Genomic DNA, 16,302 nt, shown 5'->3' on the forward strand with positions numbered 1-16,302 from the left:
AAAAAAAAGAAAACGACGTTAATAATACTACAACGTAATTCGGCATGAAAATGAAACTAAAATTTCATGTTCCAAATTTTGCGGCGTAATAAACTCGGGTGATTTTCTGTACGTAAGTATAGTGAGAAATTTACATCACCCAGCAAAATAACAGCGATCTGTAAATTCGACAGTGAGTAACATACCGACGGAAAAATGGAGACGATTTTCATTCAAAGTAACTCGAGTGATTCAAGTTACAGCTAAGATCATGTGATCGTAACATGTAAGTGTGTGACTATCGATAAGTTACCGACGGAGAAGAAATCGTTCGATTGTGAACGTCGAACGATATTCATTCCTGCCGTGTCTTCGGTCAGTAGTAAAAGCCATTTAATATGCGGCGCTGCGAGTAATTTGGCGATCAGTGGTAACAGCCGATGCCAAACATAGATTGAATTAATCTTCTAACAGTGCTCTCATAAATCACTACAAAATTTTTCAACGGTGTTCGGAGATGAATACAATCATGATCGAATTTTCATTGATTTGATTATATTCTTCAGATTTTCTCCAGTACTGATAAGAACGAGTGCTTCTTCAATATTGTTTTCGATTTTTTTTAAGGGCGTTCCCACAAGACTTTTACAAGAAGATGTAAAATATAATCCTCCAGTCTCAATCGAGACCTCGTAAAACGTCTCATACGTGAGACTTTTGCTATCTTATTCTTGAAGACAATCTTCCTAATTTTTTTTTTTGTCATCCTGTTATCGTAACTTGTATTTTAATATTTATTTCTATGACTAAGTATCATCATAAGACTCCGTAATCTCTGTAAGCGATTAAGTAATATGATAAAATTTACAAATCATTTTCCTACACACTTCGATTGAAACTTGCGAGCATACTTTTTGTCGGTTTCAAAATGTCAATGGATTTATTGACAAACTAACATTTTGAACGCAGTTTTGGGCAACGGTATAAGGTTGAAGAATAACATATCTTTGTACGAACCAGTAACATAAATGGTCAACAAGTTTGACATTCGTTTTCATAGTTATGGTATACACTACACTAACTATACCTGAATACAACCGAACCGGTCTTTGCTAATAAAGAATTGACATCCAACACATATTTTTGAAGTAAAAAAATTTCAAAAATTCACGGCCCAATAGGCACCGTAAATGACTTCAAATAACTACGCGTCCTTTAATTCTAGCCGTATTGAATGAGTTTCATTTATTATCGATCAATATGCATGACAAAAAAAATTTACATTCCGGAGCAAATAGCCTTTATTTGAAATATCATGCTTTGAAAATCTTGAAAAAAAATTGTCAGTCCTGAAAAAATGTTGCATACTTCAATTCAACACATATTGAACAGCCCTCTAATAATATCTCAATATTGGAAAGAACATTTTGTTTCCCAGAGTTTATTGGGGCGTCCGTGGTATCCCGGTCTTCCCTACATACTGTGATTGTCAAGTATTTGATTACCTTGTGGTCAAATCGCCGGTAATACACGATTATGCTTCGTTGTAACAGTTCAATTCCCAGCTAGCACGTTTTTCACACACCCGCCCACATCGAATACACAACGGCACTTGACTCGCGGGCTTACTTTATTTTGAAACAAGTCGCGTAAATGCGTGTTATTGTCTTTTCGGGGGTACGCGGACTCGAAGATATTCTAATAAATACACGCCTTTGCGTTACAACGTATACATATGAGGATGCTTAAAGGCTCGTTGGACGTAATGCTAACGGCTTGGATTTCTAAAAAACCTTGACAAGTGTCAATTATACATTATATATATATATATATTGCAATAGTCACGTTTGAACTGTGGTGTGTAAATTGAATTGAAATTGAATCGAAAGAGCTGCGGTTCAGCGGTGAAACCGCGTGCAAATCGTACAAGGGACACTTGGAGATTGAAGAGGTTACGAGACATTCTACGCGACTCGAGGTGAGTGAAATGATTTTGGAGAATAATCTACCTCGTAATGGGCGACGTAATTAACTGAATGCGATACTCGTTGAAACGGAGACGCGTGAAACAATCACGTTAAATTGTTTTTCGTTCGCCTTGAGTCCTCCATTTTTCTTACCAGATTTCTCTTTGAACGTTGTTTGTAAACACAGATTCGGTACTCGGTATTTTCAAAATTTACTTCTGGGTTTCTTTTACTAGTGACCGGTATGTATGTAATTTTAAACCGACTTCACAAGCTCACGGTCAAATTTTACGAGTGATTCCTTGGATTGGAATCGAGTCGTCGTTTAGGTGAAACATTTGTTTTCATCAATTGCCTCGGCGTTTTCTCGATGTCCGGTTAGCATTTTATTTGTCACGCCGTCGATTTTTTTCCCCACGTAACAGAGGAGATGGAGAAGCAATGTCTTGTACCGATCAAAGTTTTTCAACCTGCTGATTCGTTGGCCGGAAACTGCTCTAGATATAATCGCTAATACTTGAAGCAATCGAATCAATCGGCACTGACTCGGTCATTTATTCTATATTTCGAACTTGCAGGCAAATCTCGAAGCGGCAAGATGCCAAAGCTCAAGCAGCCAACACCCCTGAAAAAACGGGCATTCGATTTCATCGTGACTCACTGCGCGAGTTATTGCCACCAGCTGAGCGTCAAGGGGGATTTGGAGAAACTCCGTCAGAGCATTACTCAGATAAAAAGTGAGGTGTTTTCATGGCTACCGCCGATTCTTAACCAGCTCTCGGAGTTCTGCGAAAGATTTTTTGACGAATTTTCAAAGCTTGGCAAGGAGATGGCAAAATCGGGTGGTCGCGTTCGCTCGATGACGCACAAGAAAGTAGCGGTGGAGATAATGATGGACGTAGAAATACCTGGACTTCGATGTTCGGACTTGCACCTCGAATGCGCCAATCGTTCTGAGTATCGGAGATTTCAGAGCATCGAGGTATTGATAATGCAAAGTCCGTCGCACGCATTCCCATCTTCCAAAGCCATGAGCTATTTTCGTCTAGAAAACCTGATCGAAATCTGGTTGATAACCAGATGCAACAACCAGGAACTCCGGATAATTGGAACGCATTGCAAGAAGCTGCAAATCTTGAACATCACCTATTCGCGATACGTCACCGACGACGGATTACGAGCTCTGCAGTTTTGCGCCGATTTACGCGTCATTGATTTCGTTGGCTCAGCAATCTCCAATGATTGCATCAACGAGCTGCTGTCGACGCATACGAAACTGGAGGAGTTCAATATCATCAAACACGACTACTTGCCGTGGGCAGGCAGAGTCGAAGTATACGACCCGTGTTCGCGACCAAGAGAGTTGGTCTGTCCGTCGATAAGACGCTACTGTGCCAGAGGGCCGGTTTCGGAGGCTAATCTAACCGCGATCACGGTGCTGTTTCCGAATTTAACCTATATTCAGTTTTGCTGTCAGTTTTTCAGTGACTTGACCGTATTAAAGAACCTCAAACACCTCACCGAACTCAGTTTCTTGAGTAGTTATTCCATATTGACTCACGTAAGGCACCTGTTGACAACCGTCGGCGAAAATATTTCTTCGTTAGAAGTAAAGATGAGTTTCAGAGGGAACGAATATTTCAAACAGAATGATGTGAACTTCGTTCATCAATTATGCCCAAATATAGAGGAATTGGTACTCCCTTACGAACCCAATGCACCGCACGATATATTGGTGGTGCCGCCTTTCAACAAATTAAAAGTACTTTCGTTAAAAAATAGCAGCTCGTGGGAGGCAACGGTAGAATTTCATCAATTGCCAGAGCTCGAAACTCTTATGCTCGCGAACTTTACCCCAGTTGTACAAATTGTCGAACGTGCCATGTTCGATAATGTGAAATTCCCAAAATTGAAAAGGTTCTGCTCCATGCTTTTGACGTCCAGAAGAGATACCGGACTCGACGATTTGAATACAGTCGCGAGAGAGAGGAATCTTGATTTTAAAATTATAACTATTTCCGATCATGATCTGTAGATGTGAGATTGGCCTTCTATTTCGCTAAATAATAATTTTCCTTCAATGCTGAATATAACTTGTTTTTCAATCAACGCTCGGTGATACGAGAGAAAATTTTGTACAAAAAATGTGTTCAATTATGTATAATAAAAAGTGTATTTCGCTATTTCGTTATATTCCAATTAGTTCCTGAGATCATTGCAGGTAAAGGATTCAGAGCATCTTCAGCGATTCGAATTCGTGTGCCAGACCGGAAGTAAAGCATGGTGAACGCGTGGCTGAGGACAGCCTCAACCTTCATCGACGGGTTTGACTCACCTAGAATATGGTAGTTCTCGACATTCCCATGGCTACGGTGACCAAGGCCATGGTTACAATGAGGGTTTCAACGGCTTGACTTGGCCCTGAACGAAGGGTTGAGGACAATTTTCACCATGATTTTCACTTACATTTTTCACAATGTACGGACGGTGAGCAGATGCACTTACAGCCGGGCACGGTCAAAGCTTTGTGAATTTATAATGCTCAAGCGGTCAGCTCTCCCATGAAAAGTAAGGGGGTGGAACCTATCAAAACCAAGTTAATAAGAAAGTGCGCAAATTATCTTCATCATCTAATCGACAGTCTATGAGATACAGTTAAAATAAGACGATTCAATATTTTCTCTCAAAACGTCGATGAAAAATTCTAGTTTCGAAAAAAAAAAAACGTATCGTAAAAAATTCTTGGAAGGTGTGAAATTATTTACCTGTGTACTTACAGTAGTGTACAAGTATTGACAAACCTTTATCCCTTCTCGTAAAACATTTTCACTTTCTGCTAGTAAGTGAAATTTCTTCTCTCCATCTATCGAATTTCAATTTCAATTTTATCTGTACTAAAAATTCGCTGTAATCTTGCGATTATCTATATCTATACTAATATTATAAAGAGGAAAGATTTGATTTTTTGTTTGTTTGTTTCTTTGTTTGAAACGAATAGGCTCCGAAACTACTGGACCGATTTAAAAAATTCTTTCACCGTTGGCAAGCTACGCTATTCCCGAGTGACATAGGCTATGTTTCTTTTTCAAAAAAATTAGGGATGCTTACTAAGACTTGAATAATCTAACCCAAGTTGTAAAAAAATAAACAAAAAAAAATGAGAGCTGTCATGGGACAGCCGGTACGAACGAAGTTCCTTACGCTACAAAGAGACGCTATACTGATGCCGCTTGTTTTCTTTCCGAGCGCTGTGTGAGAGAGAGAGAGAGAAAGTGGGAAAGCTATGAGAAAGAAAGAGAGGCAAAGTATAGACGTACGCTGTGAGAGAGCGCGCTGCGGCCCAAAGTATAGTTGTACGCTGTAGGAGAGAGAAAGAGGGGCGAAGTATAGTCGTGCGCTGTGAGTGAGAGAGACCGCTGCTGCCGTCTCCCACCCCAAGCGCTGAGACAGAGAGAGAGAGCGCGCGCACACGCTGGAATAGAGAGAGAGAGAGAGAGGGAGATCGCGCGCACTATAGCAAACGAGCACTATAGCCAAAAAGTGTCGGTTTTTTGGTGTCGTTTTTTTCCGCCTAGCCCCTACGGTGAACGAGCGATAAGGAACTTCGTTCCAAAAACTTCCTTCAATCGCGTGCGCTGAGAAAACTATTAATGATAGAACAAAATGATGTATTACAATTTTTCAGGACAACTCACTTTAAACATTGTGTATTTTCTTTTATTATATTATTATATGCCCGTGCGAATCCGGGATGGGCTGTTAGTTATACTTATGATTACAGAAATTTTTTCCGCACGATAACAAGTATGATGCTGATAAAAAACTAATCGCTTTTACGTAGAGTGTATCAAAGGTTACAGTGTCGATACTCGACGTCATAAGAATCTTGAAAATACCCATTTTTGAAGCGATGTATGAAAGTTCAGAGAAGTTATCATGCTAAAACCTGAACAACAGAATAATTTTGTTAAACTTTGTCATTGAAATATGAAAGCATCGGTGAAAATATTATGAAAACTAACGTTTGGCCGGATGACCCGATAATTTTTCGGATTTCCATCTAAGCCTTCTACCCGAAATCTACCCATAATACTTTCCTAATCTTATGTATCGTTTTCCAGCAACGTCCACGCTTATTTTGCGTTTCGGTAGATCGAGTAAAAAAGCACATATCAAGTTGCTTTATCGCCAAATATACTTCTAGAGGCATATGCTTAATCAAATAATACACAAGTGAACTTTGCTCAACTGGAAAAAGGTTTCGTCTGTGAACAAGAGCCGATGGTCGTGGTAATAATCAAATTTTTTATAACACCTGCATGGGAAGTTCGACTTTGCGCACCATAAAGGGTATGCAAAGTAACGGATTCCCGGCAGTTCGCATGAATTACGTTGTCTGACGAACGGAAACGAATGACCGAATAAACAAACAGGTAGCTGAAAGTATTTGTAGAAGTTGTATCGCACATTCAAAATTCTCCCGACAATCGACAGAGCATCGAAAACACGTTTGTGATAGTTATTTCTTCGTCCTGTGCATTGGCTTAAAAATTATTCGTATGATGATAATTTACCGCTTTTATCGTGGATGATCTCGACGTGAACGGGCACCGTAAGGTGGATCCGTTGCCGTGATAACCGACGACCAGAGAGATCTTCGGATCGCTCTGGGGACGCAGACCCCTCCGCAAAAGTTAACTCCCGAGTTTTGTTGGGTCACCCGTTTCGTGTCCGGCATGGCACAAAGCCACCCGGAGCCGAAAGCTAACAGGGGACAGGATGAGAGCGGCGATTGAAATAAGATGATCAAAAAGCCACGAGACCGACGCCACGTGTACGCGGGGGTTGCCGGGAAGTTTGAGAGAATACCGCGATCTTGTGACTTGAAACTACCGTGTGACGGATATCTGCGAATACGGGTCCGGATGAAACACCAGATTTGGTTTGAAAATCGAGACACGACGACGTTCCGCTGTTGTCAGCATCACTATCGCGTGTAGCCACTTCCCCCCATTATCCGTACATACTTTTTACCGCGGTACCAAAGACTATATAAAGAGGCGAGCAGCAGCAGCAGTTCAGTTCAGTTCAGTCCAGAGTTTCGACAGCTATCAGCAGGACATCATACAAACATTACGTATCAATTACAGTGATATACATACCCGTTATAACTTGAGGTAAATATAAACAAAGTTTCAATTTTCTGTCAACTTTTTCTGCTTATTGTTTGTTCTTGTCCTTTTCACCCACAGGGACTGTCCGACGAATCGCCTGTTATAAAATATTTGAGGAAGAGCTGTACGAAAAAGTTGATAAGGTCAGTTTCGCCGAAGACTAATCTCAGTGTAAATATGATCGGACGGTTCGAGTCGTTATTATTGAAGCCTGCGTGTCTTTTTGTCCTGCTGGGAATTTTGTGCCCTGCACCAAACGCTGGCTTCACGCTCCGTTTCGGTAAGACAACATCTTGATGTCGAAGTTTTGAAGAGCAACGAAACTGAAAGAAACTTTGGTTCCAGGTAGTGACATGAGGGTCCCGGTCTGCACTTCGATATCGTTGCAGCAATTGGGTCAGTTCATCGCGGCAGCTTCAACCACAAAAAATTTCACTCATGGTACTGATCTTCCAACGGTAGATCCATTGGAAACCAGACACGTATGCAATACTTCTAACATCAGACTTATCCACACATTTCATTGGATCTACAGATCCACTTGTGAATCGGTCCTCCGACCAAAACGAAATCTACAAGCCACTTCCGGAAGGCTACGCCCGATATCTCAACTCCAGTGTGGCCTATAAAAATTACAAGACGCTGGTAGTCTGGACGGAGGCGAAGAAACTGTGCGAGAAAGAAGGTGCTCGTTTGGTTGTGGCAGACCAAGAGACGTATACTTATTTGAATAATTTGGATAAAATTAGCAGATTACATGTAGGCATTCATCGTATTGGCGACGAATGGATCAGCATTCATGACGGTGAATTTCAATTTCGCAAAATCCTTATTGTGCACGGATATTGCGTGAAATAATCGATCGTTTATTTCGTTTTGCAGGATCCGTTGTGAATAACATACCATGGGGGATTGGTCAACCTGACATGAAGTTCGGATGTGTCGGAACACTAACCTGGACCGGTCTTCTAGAAACTATCCCTTGCGACAAGGGCAAAGATGTACGATATCAGCATTATTTCTGCGAGCTTCCGATTCCCAAAAACATCTTGTGAGAAGTATTCTCCCATCGACATAGCCGGCACCTGGGCCAAACGGACCCAAGAAAATTCAAAATACAGTAAAGGATTGACTTTCAACGCGATAAACAGCAAAGAAAATTTATACGTGCATGTACAACAAAGTCTTCGAATAGTATTGAAGTTCAGAGAGCATCTGGTTTTTTTCTCTTTCCTTTGTCAAGGAGATCAATTCTCACTCGTTCAGTGTAGATATCGTAGAACCCGCATGGTTTTTAGTATAATAATTTCTACATTCTTGTGAGAAAAATTTTCTTTCCTTCGGGTAACGCGTTCTTAAATGATATTTGGAGAAAATTCCCCGCTACCTTACGATTCATATGACTATAATAACGAAAAAATTTTTCGCGCGCGAACGAGTCTTTATATGACCAAAGTGTAAAATCGCTGTTATTTACAGTGGGTCGAAAGTGAAGTATCGGTACGTGAGGTCAACTAAATCTGAAAACTACCTATTTTCGAGGTCATGTGTGAGAGTTCAAAGAAGCATCTCGAAACCTAAAAAGGAAAATAATTTAGTTCAGCTCATCAGCATGGGAACATAAAAGCATTAGTGAAATTGTTATAAAATTTCACGTTCGGCTCAATCTACCGATGACTTTTCAGATTGCTATGTACTGTAACGTTAAATTTTTATTGCTCGTTACAAACCATTCTGTATAATGTGATTTGTAATTGAGAATAAAAAAAAAAAAAAAAAAAAAATTAAGAATCGGAGCTCGAAGCACACCTTCCACAAATTGAACAAATTTTAATTTTATCACTTCAAATAACTCCACATTCTTTAATTCTACCTGTATTAAATGAATTTCATTCTTTTTCTGTGAATGTCCATGACAAAAACAAATCACATTCCGGAGCAAATGGCCTGTATCCGAAATATCATTTTTTCAAAAATCCTTCGAATAAAAAAAATATTACATAGTAAAAGAATGATGCATACTTCGATTCAAGACATATTGAACAACTCTCTGATAATACCTCAGTAGTGGAAAGAACATTTTATATTCTAGAGTTTATTAGGGCGTCCGTCAAGCCTCGGTCTTTCCTATATGGCGAGATTGTCAAGTATTCGATTACCTTGTGGTCGAATCGCCGGTAATACACCATCATGCTTCCTTGTAACAGTTCAATTCCCAGCTAGCACGCTTTATACACACCCACACACATCGAATACACAACGGCACTTGACTCGCGGGCTTACTTTATTTTGAAACACGTCGCTTAAATGCGTGTTATTGTCTTTTCGGGGGTACGCGGACTCCGATACATTCTAAATACGCGCCTCTGCGTTACGACTTATACACCAAAGCATGTTTCCAAGCTCGCTGAGAAGAATGTCAACGGCTTGGGTTTATAAAAACCCCGACAAGCGTTAATTATATATTTTTATATGACAATAGCCGCGTCTGTGCTGCAGAGTGAAAATCAAATTGAAATAGAATCGAAAGAACTGCGGTTCAGTAGTGAAAACGTTTGCAAGTCATATAAGGGACACTTGGGAGATTGAAGAGGTTACGAGACATTCTACGCGACTCGAGGTGAGTGAAACGATTTTGGAGAATAATTTATCTCGTAATTGGCGGCGTAATTAGCTGAATGCGATACTCGTTGGAACGGAGACGCCTGGAACAATTACGTTCAATTGTTTTTCGTTCGCCTTGAGTCACCCATTTTTCTTACCTGATTTTTCTTTGAACGTTGTTTGTAAACACAAAATTCAAAATTTACTTCTGGTTTTCTTTTACTAGTGACCGGTAATTATTTTAAACCGATTTCACAAGCTCACGGTCAAATTTTACGAGTGATTCCTTAGATTGGAATCGAGTCGTCGTTCAGGTGAAACATTTATTTTCATCAATTGCCTCAGCGTTTTCTCGATATCCAGTTAGCATTTTATTTTTCACGCCGTCGATTTTTTTTACACGTAACAGAGGAGATGGAAAAGCAATGTCTTGTACCGATCAACGTTTTCCAACTTGCTGATTCGTTGGCCGGAAACTGCTCTAGATATAATCGCTAATATTTGAAGCATCCGAATCAATCGGCACTGACTCGGTCATTTATTCTATATTTCGAACTTGCAGACAAATCTCGAAGCGTCAAGATGCCACAGCTCAAGCAGCCGGAACCCCTGAAGGAACTGGTATTCGATTTCATCGTGACTCACTGCGCGAGTTATTGCCACCAGCTGAGCGTCAAGGGGGATTTGGAGAAACTCCGTCAGAGTATTACTGAGATAAAACTTGAGGTGTTTTCATGGCTGCCACCAATCCTTGGCCAGCATGCAGAGTTCTGCGAAAAATTTTTTGAAACATTTTTGGGTTTCGGCTACGACCTGTTGAAATCGAGTGGTCGCGTTCGCCCACTGGCGCACAACAGAGCAGCGGTTGAGATAATGATGGACGTAGAAATACGTGGACTGCGATGTTCAGACCTGCACCTCGAATACCTCGACAGCCCTGATTACTGCAGATTTCAGAACATAGACGCATTGAAAATGCACAATCCGCCTTACGAATTCGCAAATCATAATGTCCTGCGCTGTTTTCGCCTAGAAAACTTGACTCAACTCTGGTTGATAAGCTGGTGCGGTGACCGAGAACTCGAGATCATTGGAAGGCGTTGCAGGAAACTGCAATTATTGAACATTATGAATTCAGTAAACGTCAGTGACGAGGGATTGCGAGCTCTGCGGCCGTGCACCGACTTGCGCGTCATTGATTTTCGTGGCTGCGCTTCAAAATTGACGAACAATGCCGTAAACAGGCTCCTGTCAGATCTCAAGAAACTAGAGGAGTTCAATGTGATCGAAGACGAATACTTTCCGGGGCGAGATGAAATCAAAACATACGACCCGTGTTCGCGTCGACAGACGTTGGTCTGTCCATCGATGAAACGCTACTGTTTCAGAGGGTCGGTTCAGAATTCAGATCTAGACACCATCGTGACACTTTTTCCAAATTTGACTCATCTCCAGTTTTGCTGTGAGATTTTAGGTGATTTGCAGAAATTGCAAAATCTCCAAAGCCTCAAGGAGCTCAGTTTCTGGGGAAGCTATTCCGTAATACGTCATCTCGGGCAACTGTTAAAAATCATCGGCGAAAATATTTCTGTAATAAAACTGAACCTGCCTACTACAGTAGTCGGTCATTTGTCGCAGTTTGATGTGAACTTCGTTCATGAATACTGCAAAAATATCCAGGAATTTGTATTCGCTTTCAGACCCAGAATGCATATGGATGAATTGCTGATACCATCTTTCATGAAATTGAAAAAACTGGCTATAGAACATTGCTACATGCGGATCGCGACGATTGAATTTCAAGAAATGCCAGAGCTCGAAGATCTTACGCTCGTGGACTTTGAGCCGATTGTAGATATTATATCATCCATCATGCTCGATAATACAAGGTTTGGAAAATTGAAAACGTTTTACTCCCCGACCTTGGATTCCACGGATCATCAGAGACTGCATGACTTAAATCAAATCGCGAAAGAGAGGAATCTAGATTTTTCAGTAGTATTTCTTGATGATTGTTCCTTGTAGATATTGGCTTGCCATTCCATTTCGGTAAATCGTACTTTTTCTCCGATGCTGAATATCAGGGATGTGCGGGTAGCCCCGGACACTCGAAATATGCAACAATAGAGACGAAAATTTAAGCAAAGCGACATGTTGCCCATATTTTTCAATCAACGCTTACCAATCGGAGAAAAAATTTTGTATAAAAAATGTGTGTCTAAGTATGAATAATAAAAAGAGTACTCCGCTATTTCGTTGTATTTAAATTAGATCCTGAGATCATTGCAGGTGAAGGATTCAGAGCATCTCCAGCGATTCGAATTCGTGTGCTAGACCGGAAGTACAGCATGGTGAACGCGTGGCTGAGGACAGCCTCAACCTTCATCGATGGGTTTGACTCACCTAGAATATGGTAGTTCTCGACATTCCCATGGCTACGGTGACCAAGGCCATGGTTACAATGAGGGTTACAACGGCTTGACTTGGCCCTCAACGAAGGGTTGAGGACAATTTTCACCGTCATTTTCTTTTTCAACTAACCACCAGCCCCGAACAAAAGTAGGAGATTCCCCGGCTAGCCAGCTCCGTGAACTAACCGAGGGTCGCGTTCCTGTGACTGGTTTTTACGATTTTCTGAAGAGGGTGCGGAGGATGAGCATGGAAGGAATAATCAAATAGAAATGCGAGATGTTGGGGAAATGTGGGGCACGACGGCCCCCCCAAACAGCTGATTAATTTTTCTGGCCTTTGAGCACTGGGTACGAGTCGCTTTGATCTAACTGGAAGTAATTCGTCATCATTTTGCCGAAATTTAATTTTAAAACGACAAAAAAAAAAAAAAATAAAAATGTACTTTCTTTTACTTCAAATAACTCCATCCTTTAATTCTACCTGAACTGAATGAATTTCATTGATTATCTATCAATATGTATGACAAAAAAAATTCACATTCCGGAACGAATGGCTTGGATCCAAAATATCATTCTTTTGAAAATCTTGACGTAAAAAAAAAATGTTTCGTCCCAAAAGAACGATGCATACTTTAATTCAACGCATATTGAACATCCCTTTAATAATACCTTAGTAGTGGAAAAAACATTTTATATTCTAGAGTTTATCAGGGCGTCCGTCGAGCCTCGGTCTTTCCTATACGCCGAGATTGTCAAGTATTTCATCAAGTTGTGGTCGAATCACCGGTAATACACCATCATGCTTCCTTGTAACAGTTCAATTCCCAGCTAGCACGCTTTATACACACCCACACACATCGAATACACAACGGCACTTGACTCGCGGGCTTACTTTATTTTGAAACACGTCGCTTAAATGCGTGTTATTGTCTTTTCGGGGGTACGCGGACTCCGATACATTCTAAATACGCGCCTTCGCGTTACGACTTGTACACCAAAGCATGTTTCGAAGCTCGCTGAAAAGAATGTCAACGGCTTGGATTTATAAAAACTCTGACAAGTGTTAATTATATATTTGTATATTACAATAGCCGCGTCTGTGCTGCAGAGTGAAAATCAAATTGAAATTGAATCGAAAGAACTGCGGTTCAGTAGTGAAAACGTTTGCAAGTCATATAAGGGACACTTGGGAGATTGAAGAGGTTACGAGACATTCTACGCGACTCGAGGTGAGTGAAACGATTTTGGAGAATAATTTATCTCGTAATTGGCGACGTAATTAGCTGAATGCGATACTCGTTGGAACGGAGACGCCTGGAACAATTACGTTCAATTGTTTTTCGTTCGCCTTGAGTCACCCATTTTTCTTACCTGATTTTTCTTTGAACGTTGTTTGTAAACACAAAATTCAAAATTTACTTCTGGTTTTCTTTTACTAGTGACCGGTAATTATTTTAAACCGATTTCACAAGCTCACGGTCAAATTTTACGAGTGATTCCTTAGATTGGAATCGAGTCGTCGTTCAGGTAAAACATTTATTTTCATCAATTGCCTCAGCGTTTTCTCGATATCCAGTTAGCATTTTATTTTTCACGCCGTCGATTTTTTTACACGTAATAGAGGAGATGGAGAAGCAATGTCTTGTACCGATCAAAGTTTTCCAACCTGCTGATTCGTTGGCCGGAAACTGCTCTAGATATAATCGCTAATATTTGAAGCATCCGAATCAATAGGCACTGACCCGGTCATTTATTCTATATTTCGAACTTGCAGACAAATCTCGAAGCGTCAAGATGCCAAAGCTCAAGCAGCCGGAACCCCTGAAGGAACTGGTATTCGAGTTCATCGTTAATCACTGCGCGAATTATTGCCACCAGCTGAGCCTCAGGGGGAATTTCGGGAAACTACGTCGGACCATTAATGAGATTAAAATTGAATTGTTTCGATGGATGCCACGGGTCCTTCGCCAGCGTGCAGCCTTCTGCACCAGTTTTATTACGAAATTTTTGAGTTTAGGCTACGATGTGATGTCTTCGGGTGGTCTCGTTCGCCCGACGTCGCACAACAAAGCAGCGGTTGAGATAATGATGGACGTAGAAATACCTGGACTGCGATGTACAGACCAGCACCTCGGACACCTCAAGGTCCGTGATTACCACAGATTTCAGACTATAAACACATTGGATATGCGCAATCCGCGTTTGGGATACCGACTTCATGATATCCTGATCCGTTTTCGCCTAGACCACTTGACTCAACTCGTGTTGGTAGGCTGGTGCAATAACCGGGCACTCGAGGTCATTGGAAGCCGTTGCAGGAATCTGCGATTATTGAACATTTCGAATTCACAAAGGGTCGGTGACGCGGGATTGCTAGCTCTGCTGCCGTGCACCGACTTGCGCAATATTGATTTTCGTGCCTGTGCTACAAGAATAACGTACGATACCGTAAACACGCTGCTGTCAAGTTTCACGAAACTAGAGCAGTTCAATACGATCAATCACGACTACTATCCGGGGCTAGATCAAACCAAAGCATTCGACCCGTGTAAGCGTGAACGGACGTTGGTCTGTCCGTCGATGGACCGCTACTGTTTCAGAGGGACGGTTTACAATTCAGATCTAGACGCCGTCGTGACACTTTTTCCAAATTTGACTCGTGTCCAGTTTTGCTGTAACATGGTTGGTGATTACCAGAGATTGCAAAATCTCCACAGCCTCGAGGAGCTCAGTTTCTGGGGCGAAGTTTCCATAGTACCTCATCTCTGGCAACTGTTAACGATCATCGGCGAAAATATTACTGTATTAAACTTACATATGCCTAATGGAATACCCGGTCATTTCACACAGAGTGAAGTGAACTTCGTTCGTGACTGCTGCAAAAATATCCAGGACTTATCATTCAGTTTCATGTCCAGAATAGACATGGACAAATTGCTGATAGGGCCTTTCATGAAATTGAAAAAACTGGTGATAGTACATCGCCACATGCGGACCGCGACGATTGAATTTCAAGAAATGCCAGAGCTCGAAGATCTTTCACTCATGTACTTTGATCCGATTGTAGATATTGTATCATCCATGATGTTCGATAATACAAGGTTTGGAAATTTGAAAAGGATTAAGTACCCGATCTTGGATGCCACGGATCATCAGTTATTGCATCACTTAAATCTAATCGCGAAAGAGAGGAATCTCGATATTTCAGTAGTATTTGTTGGTGGTAAATCCTTGTAGATATTGGTTTGCCATTCCATTTCGGTAAATCGTACTTTTTCTCCGATGCTGAATATCGGGGATGCGCGGGTAGCCCCGGGCACTCGAAATATGCAACAATAGAGACGAAAATTTAAGCAAAGCGACATGCTGCCTATATTTTTCAATCAACGCTTACCAATCGGAGAAAAAATTTTGTATAAAAAATGTGTGTCTAAGTATGAATGATAAAAAGAGTACTCCGCTATTTCGTTGTATTTAAATTAGTTCCTGAGATCATTGCAGGTAAAGGATTCAGAGCATCTTCAGCGATTCGAATTCGTGTGCTAGACCGGAAGTACAGCATGGTGAACGCGTGGCTCCGGACAGCCTCAATCTTCATCGATGTGTTTTACTCACCTAGAATATGGTAGTTCTCGACATTCCCATGGCTACGGTGACCAAGGCCATGGTTACAATGAGGGTTTCAACGACTTGACTTGGCCCTCAACGAAGGGTTGAGGACAATTTTCACCATGATTTTCTCTCAGCGTACGGACGGTGAGCAGATGCACTTAGAGCCGGGTACGGTCAAAGCTTTGTGAATTTATAATGCTCAAGCGGTCAGCTCTCTCGTGAAAAATAAGGGGGTCGAACCTATCAAAACCAAGTTAATAAAAAAGCGCGCAAATTTTCCTCATCATCTAATCAACAGTCTATGATATACAGTGAAAATAAGACGATTTAATATTTTCTCTCAAAACGTCGATGAGCAATTCTAGTTTCGAAGAAAAAAGTATCGTAAAAAATTCTTCGAAGGTGCAAGAGCATTCACCTTGGTATATTTGCCATAGCTTCTGGAACCTGAAGGCTGAATTCAACAACACCATTACAAAGATTGGCCGACCAAATACGGCTTGTTTCACTTATATCGCCGTCGTTGCAAAATCGAAGAGAACGAGACCTGCAACA

General features: G+C 41.1%; 3 protein-coding genes across 5 annotated transcripts; all 3 read left to right on the top strand.

The window, feature by feature from the left end:
• The first annotated feature begins 1,559 nt into the window (after positions 1–1,559).
• LOC124187120 lies at positions 1,560–11,975 on the top strand. 3 transcript variants are annotated; one of them, XM_046579382.1, is made up of 2 exons: positions 1,560–1,957; positions 2,525–4,098. In XM_046579382.1, the coding sequence occupies exon 2, from the start codon at positions 2,545–2,547 to the stop codon at positions 3,979–3,981; it is 1,437 nt and encodes a 478-aa protein (XP_046435338.1). In that variant the 5' UTR covers positions 1,560–1,957; positions 2,525–2,544; the 3' UTR covers positions 3,982–4,098. The 3 variants fall into 3 exon arrangements, with proteins under 3 accessions (XP_046435338.1, XP_046435337.1, XP_046435336.1); XM_046579381.1 differs by lacking the exon at positions 2,525–4,098 and adding an exon at positions 10,287–11,975 and having other exon boundaries at positions 1,577–1,957; XM_046579380.1 differs by lacking the exons at positions 1,560–1,957; positions 2,525–4,098 and adding exons at positions 9,308–9,740; positions 10,287–11,975.
• LOC124187125 lies at positions 7,050–8,476 on the top strand. The gene is made up of 5 exons (XM_046579386.1): positions 7,050–7,123; positions 7,199–7,400; positions 7,466–7,561; positions 7,656–7,925; positions 8,003–8,476. The coding sequence occupies exons 2-5, from the start codon at positions 7,298–7,300 to the stop codon at positions 8,173–8,175; spliced, it is 642 nt and encodes a 213-aa protein (XP_046435342.1). The 5' UTR covers positions 7,050–7,123; positions 7,199–7,297; the 3' UTR covers positions 8,176–8,476.
• A 957-nt stretch (positions 11,976–12,932) lies between the features above and the next one.
• LOC124187119 lies at positions 12,933–15,521 on the top strand. Its single transcript, XM_046579379.1, has 2 exons — positions 12,933–13,364; positions 13,910–15,521. The coding sequence occupies exon 2, from the start codon at positions 13,930–13,932 to the stop codon at positions 15,370–15,372; it is 1,443 nt and encodes a 480-aa protein (XP_046435335.1). The 5' UTR covers positions 12,933–13,364; positions 13,910–13,929; the 3' UTR covers positions 15,373–15,521.
• Positions 15,522–16,302: the final 781 nt, after the last annotated feature.

The sequence above is a fragment of the Neodiprion fabricii genome, chromosome 7 (assembly GCF_021155785.1).
Source record: "Neodiprion fabricii isolate iyNeoFabr1 chromosome 7, iyNeoFabr1.1, whole genome shotgun sequence".
Classification (NCBI taxonomy): Eukaryota; Metazoa; Arthropoda; class Insecta; order Hymenoptera; family Diprionidae; genus Neodiprion; species Neodiprion fabricii.

What these genes read in the sequence shown, in the direction of transcription:
- LOC124187125 (XM_046579386.1), top strand. Translation starts at nt 7,298, where the DNA reads ATGATCGGACGGTTCGAGTCGTTATTATTGAAGCCTGCGTGTCTTTTT. An exon ending in TGGCTTCACGCTCCGTTTCG is followed by an intron (nt 7,401 to 7,465) that starts GTAAGACAACAT and finishes CTTTGGTTCCAG; the next exon opens with GTAGTGACATGAGGGTCCCG. An exon ending in ATGGATCAGCATTCATGACG is followed by an intron (nt 7,926 to 8,002) that starts GTGAATTTCAAT and finishes TTCGTTTTGCAG; the next exon opens with GATCCGTTGTGAATAACATA.
- LOC124187120 (XM_046579381.1), top strand. Translation starts at nt 10,307, where the DNA reads ATGCCACAGCTCAAGCAGCCGGAACCCCTGAAGGAACTGGTATTCGAT.
- LOC124187119 (XM_046579379.1), top strand. Translation starts at nt 13,930, where the DNA reads ATGCCAAAGCTCAAGCAGCCGGAACCCCTGAAGGAACTGGTATTCGAG.